This window comes from Branchiostoma belcheri, unplaced genomic scaffold (assembly GCF_001625305.1).
Source record: "Branchiostoma belcheri isolate BF01 breed outbred unplaced genomic scaffold, Haploidv18h27 scaffold11, whole genome shotgun sequence".
Taxonomy (NCBI): Eukaryota; Metazoa; Chordata; class Leptocardii; order Amphioxiformes; family Branchiostomatidae; genus Branchiostoma; species Branchiostoma belcheri.
This window is the reverse complement of record NW_017802491.1, coordinates 117,420-128,449: the sequence shown is the minus strand read 5'-3', so window position 1 is coordinate 128,449 and position 11,030 is coordinate 117,420. Positions and strand designations below refer to the sequence as shown.

At 40.1% G+C, this 11,030-nt stretch overlaps 2 protein-coding genes across 2 annotated transcripts in view; one reads left to right on the top strand and one right to left on the bottom strand.

The window, feature by feature from the left end:
* The window catches only part of LOC109481773 (methionine adenosyltransferase 2 subunit beta-like), a 38,422-nt gene extending 34,125 nt beyond the window's left edge, over positions 1–4,297 (top strand). The window contains exons 6-7 of the mRNA XM_019784367.1: positions 3,825–3,989; positions 4,289–4,297. Coding sequence (XP_019639926.1) covers positions 3,825–3,989; positions 4,289–4,297 — 174 coding nt within the window. The remainder of the gene's footprint in view (positions 1–3,824; positions 3,990–4,288) is intronic.
* Positions 4,298–10,269: 5,972 nt separating this feature from the next.
* Positions 10,270–11,030, bottom strand: LOC109486116 (gastrula zinc finger protein XlCGF7.1-like). The gene has a single exon (XM_019789815.1). It carries the CDS (start codon positions 11,017–11,019, stop codon positions 10,300–10,302), a length of 720 nt encoding a protein of 239 aa, XP_019645374.1. The 5' UTR covers positions 11,020–11,030; the 3' UTR covers positions 10,270–10,299.

The window sequence follows — 11,030 nt, the reverse complement described above, 5'->3', positions numbered from 1 at the left end:
CCCGTCCCCGGGCACCCCATGTCAAAAAAAGCCCGGTCTAGGTAGGGTTGAAATAGCTAGGTTTATATAGAAATGTAGATTATATGGCTTCTTTAACCGTTTCGCATCCAAACAGATTTCTTTTCCTAGGTAAAACTTGGTAGAAAAATAAGTAGGTCACTATTACTATTATGTGTATCAGTGGCCATATCTCCAAACAGGATGCACCTACTGTGCATATTTGGGCACTAGACATATGCCCAAATATGGACACATTTCAATCTCGGCCAATGACGTCATCAAATTAGCATAAATAATGCATATTTAATGATAAAATTTACATAAAATTATCTGGGATGTTATTAATATTAGAAACCATGAGTAACTTGACATAAAACCCATAAAATTCTATTGTTGAAACAAAAAGTACTAAATTTTAGCAAAAATGCCTATCAGAAACCCGTTGCCATGGCAACACAAAAAATTATTATCCTAATCTAATGATAGAGAATTGTTGCCAACAATATGACAAAAGTCAGACAAGTCAAGACAAGATTATGCAAATTAGTCTGAAAGCTCCTGTTATACAGAACAGGTGTTAAGTGTTGTCTGTCCTCGGGGCTGGGAGTGCCAAAAACCAAGTGCCGGAAAGATCGACCCGTAGCCCCCCTTCCCTGTTGAGGGTGGGGTTGTACATTCTTTCATATATTGCCTCTTTAACACCCCGTTCCCACCAGCGTGTTTCGCGGTCTAAGATATCCGTGGACTCGAGTTTGAAAGAGTGACCCTGGTTGTGTTGTAAGTGATGGAAAATAGCTGAGGAGTAGCCGTTGGCACTAGGTCGGCAATGTTCTTTGTATCTTACTTTGAGCGGTCGACTTGTCTCTCCGATGTAGGTGTTGTTACAATTGGGCTCCTTACATTTGAGTCTGTAAATAACATTCGCCTTGGTACCTTTGTGAGGTCGGTCCTTAGGGTGTACCGGTCTTTGTCTGAGGGTTGAGTGAGGTTTGAAGTTAGTGGCTATGTTGAAGTTTTGGAAGAACACTTAAGCTCCTGTTCTGTATAACAGGAGCTTTCAGACTAATTTGCATAATCTTGTCTTGACTTGTCTGACTTTTGTTCATTTTTCGACTTCCAAAAAATTTGTCTTCACTTTATTTGCATATCAATCAATAGCTTGTACTTATAAACCTGCTTTCCCCTGTGGTCTCTCAGTCACTGACGAAAGCTAGTGGATACTAGCTGAAACGTCTGACGTTTTCAAAATCATATCCAGTTGCTTGAGTAACTGTTTTTTGGCGTATCGTATTATCTGGATGTCTAACCTTCATCGACGTACATTACCTGTAATACAGCAAAAAAAAGTCAAAATGAAACCATTCTAAAAGCATGTATCAAGAAAAAAAAAACGCCTGAGGGTATTTGACTAACTTCATGCCGAATTTCATATTTTTTAGCCCAAAATGAAGTAGTTGAATCAATTTTAAGAAATGGCAGGAGAAGATGAATATACATGAGAAGTCATAATATAATTACACATACCAAAAATGTAAGTCCTCAAGCAAGAGGGATAGGTCGATGAAGGTTAGACATCTAAGTAATACGATACGCCAAAAAGCAGTTAGTCAAGCAACTGGATATGATTTTGAAAACGTCAGACGTTTCAGTTAGTATCCACTAGCTTTCGTCAGTGACTGGGTCACTCCTTCAAACTCGAGTCCACGGATATCTTAGACTACGAAACACGCTGGTGGGAACGGGGTGTTAAAGAGGCAATATATGAAAGAATGTACAACCCCTCCCTCAACAGGGAAGGGGGCTACGGGTGGATCTTTCCGGCACTTGGAATTTGGCACTCCCAGTCCCGAGGACAGATAACACTTAAGTTCCTGTTCTGCATAACAGGAGCTCTCTGACTAATTTACATGATCTTGTCTTGACTTGCCTGACTTTTGTTCCATTTTCGACTTCCAACAATTTTTCGTCACTATTTGCATCTTCGTCGTATTTGCATATCAATCAATAGTTTGTACTTATAAACCTGCATTTCCCCTCAGGTCTCTCAGTCACTGACGAAAGCTAGTGGATACTAGCTGGAACGTCTGACGTTTTCAAAATCATATACAGTTGCTTGAGTAACTGCTTTTTGGCAAGAGGGATAGAACTGCAGAAAAAGAGACCTCATATCAACTAGGATAATTATCCACACACAACATTCTTTTGACTTACAGAACACATGTATAAAAAGTAGCAAAGTTGTTGTACAACACTGGGTCGGGCCCAGAGTGTACAATATTTCCAACATTTTGCTAGAGCTAGCACTGTATGGATGTTACAAAATACAGACATGTAAGTTTTGCCAAAATTAACATATTAGATAATATCTCTGTTGTAATAATAATCATACAACTGGTATTTATTGAATGTTATAGAGATTTTAATGATGAATACGGACGCTAAATTTGTTTGAAAACAAGTTTGTCTAGAGGCCCCGCTTGGCACTTAAAATTTAGAAAATTTAAACGTGCTTAGTATATCGAAATGATAATATTAATAAGTTTTTCACAAAATTTATGTAGAAAGAGTTTTATCTGACCTTGTGCTTTATTAGTTGTCGGAAAGGTCAGAAGATAACAACCCAATAAGTGTACATTGCACTTGAAAGTTGGTTAGGTAGGGAAGGGGGAAATGTTGCGCCAGGTATAATTGATGTGCCAGCCACTTTCATTTTTATGTTTGTGTTATGTTATGTTATGTTATATTTTATGTCATATTGATGTTTACATTTGTATCATGTTTTATGAGCAGCGGATTCACATAACTCAACAAGTGCTTCCTATCTAATGCTCAAAAATCCATGTGAATAAAATTAAAAAAAATAGATAATTCCATCCTCCCTTCCAAGCATAGCTCGGGTTTCCTCAATTCTATTGTGGTCTCTCCTTGAGACATTCAGGATAGCCCGCAGACATCTTATTTCAAATGTCCTTAGGAGTTGTCCATCAAAATGCTGTTATTGCATCATCAGCAGGAGCTTTTCTGTTTTTTTTTTAAATCTTTTTACAGAGTTGATCACTTCCTCATGGGAGATGGGAGGGCCTTGCCTTGCATTTACTGAAGAGTTTGGACTGTCATCTAAGGCCTCCTCTAGGTGTTGGGATTCCTTGTTAAGATGGTCCTTAAAATGCTTTTCCCATATGCGTAACACTTCATTTGGGTCGGTGTGCTTCATGTCATTTTTGTCCATCATAACAGTTAATGTCTTCCTTGGTTTGTTCTCTTAATTTTCTGACCGTTTTGGAAAAAGACTATTGTTCCACGTTCTCTTCTTTTCAATGCTGCAACGCCATCCTTCATTTATTGGCTGCTTAAGTTATCAGCTTCCAATAAATTGACAACATGTCCAAGGAAACACACACACACACACACACCGATTAAAAATTAATAATTTACACATTATGTAGTCATTTTGCTCAAAAATTTAAAAAAAATGGCGAATCGATTCATCAAAATTAAACAAAATGAGAAGAAAATTAAAATAACATATTTCATTAATCCGTAACTATAATCATCCCTACCTATGATATAGGAGAAAAATGTAAACAAATAAGGTGAATGTGTTTGGAAAAGTAGTCTTAAGCTAATTATCGTGATTCGTTTAACGCGATATATTCAATTGCGTAAAACTTTTTTTAAAGAAAATCAAATATCCATTATTTTTTGCTGTAGTTGACCTTTTAGCAAAAAGTAATTAAAGTCTTAACCTTGCAAACTGGTATACTTAGATTGCTGTACTGCTCGCCATCCGTTGCATTTGTGTCTTTTGTTTACTTCAATTACAGGACTCGTCCCTGCACGGTGTGTTTCACTGGAGCGCTGACGAGGAGATGACAAAATATATGATGGCCGTCACTATGGCAGAGGTGTTAAAGCTTCCCTCTGCACACCTGGTGGCTGATAAGGAGCCCTTCGGGGCAACCCAGCGTCCTTACGATGCACACCTTGATGTATCAAGACTCCTTAATCTTGGAATTGGGAAGACAAGACCTTTTAAGGAAAACATTAAAGAAATCTTGCAACCTTTTCTGAAAAAGTAATCATCCTCACTGAGGAATAAATAATTTTTTGGCCTTTCCTTAAGCGTTAGTATAAAGCATAACATGTAATTGAGATGTTTAAGATGCATCTATAGGATTTTGTGTTAGTTTCTTAGGTTGGTGGTAGCAAAATAAAACGCAAGTGTGACTGTATGCCACCGAGAGCCTTTCTTTGGTACTGCAGCTTTTACATCTGTGTCACGTTTTAGACAAACTAGGCTATTGTTTTGGGCTGAAAAAGCGCCTTTATAGACCAGCTCGCGCCACCTTTTAATTCGAAATGACGTCAGCACAGCTTTCACTAGATGTAGCAACTCTTGGTGAGTTTTCCTATATAGCATAGTTAGAAATAATGGGATAGATTCTTTTCGTTTAATGTTTATGTTATTACTACTCCGTGAAGGAGGTATACATCCTACACTAACAGGGTTATTATGGTCAGTCGGCTTTCCGCGTTCGCAGCTAAAATACAAGGTTTGAAAAGAAAATACGACAAACAAACACGGTTAAAGGTATTGAAGTAATGAATAGTGATAGCTTACTAGAAATAAAGATTAGCCAAGTAGCAGATGATACCACTCTTACGCTCTCTGGCGATGATTTCATAAGACAGGCATTAGGGATTGTGGATGAATTTAGTCTTGTGCAAGTCCCACTTTAAACCGTAAAAATGTGAAGGTATGTGGGTGGGAGCCAATATAGGAAGAAGGGATTCTCTCTTTGGAATAAATTGGCCACACAAACCGATTGAGTCACTAGGCATCTTCTTTGGTTTGTCTGAGGAGAAATGTGAGAAACTTAACTGGAAAAAACAGTTGAAAAAATTGAAAAGCTGTTACGAATTTTACAGAGAAGGAAACTCACCTTATATCAGAAAAATATTGATTATTAAATCCTTATGCCCCTGTCACATTGCCGACGAGGTTCGGTCGTATTTGTCAATCGCCGAAAGATCGGCCGATTTTGAGATCGACCGACGATCACGCGTATTTTTGCCTTGAACATCGTCGCTTTCACATTGTGCGAGGCTCGGGCGATCGCTTGGGAATACATCTATGATAATGAAGTCCCTATGACATGGGAAGCAGATGAAGCAAGGCCAGTGAATCCACCTAAAATGAATAGTTTGGCCAATTTTCATGTTTCATCCCCTCTGTTTTTATATGATTTATGCTGTATGTTAAATGTAAATATGTAGGATTGTGTCTGTAATTGTGATGTTACATGTATTTGTATTGGAACCCTGGAAGAATAGCCCATAATGGGCTAAAGGGGATCCCAATAAACTGAAACTGTTTGATCTATCGAAATATTTATTACGACAAGCAAAGTAATGGAGCGGACTGGCAGAATAAAAAATAGAAATATAAACAGGAATTCTGTGAAAGATACAACTTAAATACTACCACAAGAGCCACAAATTTACACTACCGTCTGGTTAACATAAAGATCACCTTTTAACCAAACGGGAGTCAGCCGAAGCTCGCTCGACACACGGGCGTACGCCGCTCGACTTACGGTCGACGATCTATCGATGCTCGCACAATCTCTAGACCATTCAACCTATATAATAATTATCATTACCAATATATCAAAATCTTTTTATACACGTGTACGTGTACCTGAACAAAGCTAATAAGATATATTGTTCTAAAACTTTTCCTCTATACTTCTGTCTAAAATAGTTTGAATCTTCCGGTAAACAAGTTTAATAGCCATTCAATGGCATCAAAGTAGACAGAGGCAAAAAGGGCCACGCAATATAAACTTTAAGTGTTTTTGTTTATCAACAAATGTTGATTTAACAAACGTACAAAAAGGACGATTTTATCTATTTTTATCCGCTAAGGCGGCAAACGTAAAAATAGGAACAGCCCAAAACAAGACCTATTCTCTCCCATTCTTTAGCGTGGGGAGTAACATAACGAAACACAAATGGCGGACAGCGTGGATGGTGCGAACAACGCTGTGCACTTTGCGGCAACATTTGGGCCGCTACACAATCTTTTGAACGGCTATATCCTACGTAGTTTTGAAGGTGGAATTTTATGGCCTATTCTGAGACCTTTCTTGAGCAGTTCCGTCCGCGTTTTCTGGAGTTACAGACTTGTTTTTGATGCCAACCCCCGAAGTTCTTTGCAGTGTGTTTTGGCATACGCGGCAACAAGACTGAAAAGTTACCGGAATAGATACTACTAGCCCTAGAGAAAAGCCTGTGCGGACGTTATATGAGATTACTAACGAATTAATTTTGTTGATTATGTGAATTTCCGTTGAATTTTGTCCTAGTAGACGTGTGCTTTACAGTATATTATTTGTTTTACGTACTCAGCTTTATCTGCAAATATGGACGATCCGTTTTAAGCTGCCACTATCGCTGTACATTGTAAAGATAGTTGTTTGTTACAGTTTTGATATAGAAAGATTATGTTTAAATTCCGCTTTAAGATAGCTTGAAGTTTGTTTGCATTGTATTTCTTTAAATAAAAAAGAACGTTGCATAATGAAAATCAGTTCTTGTGTCATGTCGGTTCACGTATTTTCTTCCCACAACTGCATACGAAACAAACTCAAAGTAATGAGACAGCACGCAGGTAGAGACAGTGACACGTTTTATTAAGTAAGATATTAGTCGTTTGAGAATTGAAAGATCACAAAGGCATACTAGTAACACCGCATGCCACATGATTAATGTTGATGGCACCGTCTCTTTGTGTAGTGCCGACTCGCCACCGGCCGCTCTTTGGTGGCTCAAAGCAGTTACAGACGACTTTGTTCCTTTTGGCAGTCACATGTTTTTTATAGGAAGTTGTTGGCGTATCCAGCCTTTTTCTTGGTGATTTCTGTGATATATTTGTTGTTGTTTGTATATTTCCAGATTAATATGTGTTCCGACTTGACAATTATTTGCTGATTAGCTGGCATGGTAGATTTTTGTTATTCTTTGCAGTTGTCAGATTTTGGTACCTTAGCGTTTTACAAATAAATGTACTGTATTTACAAACGCTCGAAATATCAGAAAAATTGTCTTTTCATTTCCCAATGGCAAAGTGAAGCTCACACACAGTTCACATTCCTTGCTTCATGTGGCCCAGCGGAGTCGTGCTTTCGCCTCAGTGGGGCCGGGGTGTGTGCACATTATTTGGAAGGGCACACACAACGCTCCATATATGGGAGCTCGGATGGTGGATGCCGCGTAAAATTGCGAACTTTGTCGTTAAAAAATGTGGCCTTGGATCATAGATTGTAAAAATAGACCTAAAAGTCTACCATGTCAAATAGAGTTTATTTTCTATACTAATATCCCATAAAAGTCCTCAGACGCCATTAAATATCACCTTAAGTTGCTGCCAGGTGAATGTTGGTATTGCATATAAATAAACATATATCACCTCGTAATCCATGATCAGTTAAATCACATTACGTTCAGACGCAAATCGCTATCCGGGAAAACTGGTTCGAAACTACATTCCGAAGTGGTTTGGGATCGAGGCGCTTTCAACGCCATTTGGGGGGGGGGGAGGCCACATGCTGGCTTCGGGGGAAACCACATGTAAAGCGCCTTCACAGATTTCGTCTGAACAGGGGCATCATCATCATCATCATTCATCCTCCATAGTAGAGGTGAAGTAGTTAGCTCGCCACAACTGTTTGTTATACATCACTGAGAAAAGTCCATGTCCCTCCAAGCCAGTTTCGGTTTCAATAAGTTTCTTAACTGTTATGTTTGGGCGTCCAACTCTTCTCTTACAGGTATCAGGGTTCCAGAGTAGAAGCCTACTGGCAGGTTCTTCACTACGTACTACAGAACCGGCCAAGCTTAGTCGTCGACATTTGACTACTGAAGTTACATTTGGTAGCGAACCGTATAACTGTTCATTAGTAGTGTGTTTCCACCATGGTGTATTGAAAATCACTCGCAACATCTTCGTGTATGTTCCGTTTAGTTTTCTAGAATGTGACATATTCATGACCCCTGATTCTGACCCATACAAAAGAGTTGTTTCAATACATGCCTTAAACACTTTGATCTTAGTTTGTTTTCTAATGGGCGCTTTCCAAATCTTATGTAATGAGTGAAGAGCACTCCATGCCTGTGCGATCCGCACATCCATGTCATGAACACTATCAGAGTACCCTCCTAAGTATTTGAAATCCGCAACACATTCGATTTCAGTGCCATCAGTGGCAAAAAGTAAACTGTCAGTAGTAGGGTTTAGATGCATGAACTTTGTCTTGGAAGCATTCAAGTATAAACCTTTTTTTTGACATGAAGTTTCGACTTTTGAGACGATTTTGTGCATATTTTATTGAGTTTTCCAATTAAGCAATATCATCAGCAAAGTCACGGTCTGGGAGGGTTTCAGCTGGGTATCGACGGCTCCGACGACGACGGAGAGTAAACCCGTCTGATTCTGAAATCGAAGACCGGAGCGCATAGTCGATGCAAATAACAAAAAGGAAAGGGGCCAAAGGATCGCCCTGCATGACTCCAGTGTTAATGCTAAATGCATCGGTTTCTCCCTCAGGAGTAATAACCACAGCACTGGTGTCCTAGTACATGACTCGAATAGCGCTGACGACATCCAGCGGAATCCCATACGCTTCCAAGATTTGAAACATTTTGTGGCGGTTAATCGAATCGAATGCCTTGCGGAAATCAATAGACACAAGTACTGCCTCTTGGTCAAAGTTTCTCAACTCTTCTACAATGCGTCTGAGCGCGAGAATGTGAGAAGTAGTTGATCTACCTTGACGGAAGCCATTTTGGTTTGTGCGTAACACTTTGTCGATAACTGGACGAATCCTTTTGAGCAAACAACGGTTATAAATTTTGGATGCAATTTGTGACAGTGATATACCTCTATAATTATCTGGGCGGCGCAAGTCCCCTTTCTTAGGGATGGGGATAATTCCAGACAATCCCCATTCCTTGGGGCGCTCTCCCCTGTAGCTTAGGTTGCAAAAGTGCAAAAGAATTTTTGTCATACTCGGCAGTTTCCAAAATTCTGATGGGAGGCCGTCCATGCCAGGTGCTTTCCCAGTTTTTAGTTGCATGGTTGCCAAGGTAACTTCTTCCTGAGAAAACTCCCCACTCTTAATCTCGGTAAAAACATCAAATACTTTATAGATTGGTTCAGTGCTTATAGGATTCGTATTCACATTAAGAAGGTTTTTGAAATGATCCCCCCATAATTTCAGTCGGTCTCCCCCCTCAATATACACAACACTTTTTGATTTATTTCCAGCAAGTCTTCACAACGTCCCATGCATTTTTGACATCTGTTGACAAAGCTGGATTTTTAAAGATACTGAGTGTCTCGTTAATACGCCTGTCTTCGCAACGATCATAGGTTTACCGCAGTTTGACCTGTGCTGCTTGTACATTCCGAGTAGATGCTCTGAGTGTTGCGTTCCTTGCTGTTACTACTGGACCAGCGTCTCTGGTATCTTGAGCTCGGCGAGGTAGCAATCCCTTGCCGGTTTTGTGGGCAATGATAACAAAAGATGAGTAGTTTTGTTCAGACAGGGGTAAGTTTTCATAACGAGATTTGACTGTATCCTCTATCTTGGATGCCAGTTGCTTGTTCTTTGTAACCGCACTCCAGAAAAGCTTCTTTGAGGCTGCATTCTTGGACGCTCTAAGGCTGAGTTTAACAGTGGCAGTCACAATTCGATGGTCGCTACTGACTGGGTTCGATGAGGAATATGCCTGGCAGTCCTTAACACTGTTGCGCCATCGTTTACGGTAAAAACAGAAATCTATCTGGGAGCGGTCACCCTTTGGTGATCGAAATGTCCAAAGTTTGCGGCTAGGTTTGCGGAAGGAGATGTTACCAACTACAAGGTTGTGTTGTTCTGTAAAGGTGTTAAAGAGTAGGCCGTTACGGTTTGATACCTTGTGGATGGAATAACCCTTTGCAATTTGAGCATCCATATCACCTCCTATGAATAGCATGGGGCTTAGACAGGGGCTTAGATCCCCAGGGCTTAGATCCCCGTTTGCGATGAGATTTTCTACAGAGTTGTACCGCTGGCCCGACTGTCACTTGCCAGCTCAAAAAGTCAATTCGAACACTCCACACTCCATCTTTGTTTAATGGTGGTAATGGTTTTAATAACTAGAATGTTGCTTCACGCTATTCACGAGGTAAACGGCAGTCGTTTAAATCTGTTTGATATTATCGGGGATGACATGCACCGTCGCGAGTATGTGTTCCTAATGGTTCTTTTGGGGGATTCTAAGCGAACACTGCGTTTTTATTAATGGTCTGTCAGGTTGGTGAATACGCATATGCCTCTTCAGATTAGACCGCGTAGTAAACTGTTTGATGCAAACGTCACACATGAATGGTTTTTCCCCGTTGTGAGTCCGCATATGAGTTTTAAGATGAGTTGATTGACTGAATGCTCCAGAGCAATGTTCACATGTGTATGGTTTCTCACCAGTGTGTGTACTTATATGTGTCTGTAGAGCACTACGATGCCTGAACGTCCTGCTGCAATATTTACACATGTAGGGTTTTTCACCGGTGTGAATCCTAATGTGATCCTTCAAATGAACGAGCTGGCAAAATGACCTGTCGCATTCATCACAGATGTACGGTTTTTCAGCGGTGTGGGTTCTTATGTGTATCTTAAGAACACTTAGGGTACTGAAACGTCGGTTGCACTCCTCGCAACGAAATGGTTTTTCACCTGTGTGATTCCGCACGTGTGTCCTTAAATTTGACAGAGTACTAAACTGAATGCCACATTCTTCACATTGATAAGGCCTTTCCCCAGTATGGGTCCTCATGTGTGTCTTAAGATGGCCAAAATTACCGAACCCTCGATTACACTCCTCACATCTATAGGCTCTCTCATTTTTGTGAGTCCTAAAGTGTTGTTTGAAACTGGTCCTTTTCTCCTTCACGTAACGCACAGCTCCAGTGTCCATATGTAATTACT

Coding starts and splice junctions, on each gene's coding strand:
- LOC109486116 (XM_019789815.1), bottom strand. CDS start 11,019: ATGGACACTGGAGCTGTGCGTTACGTGAAGGAGAAAAGGACCAGTTTC.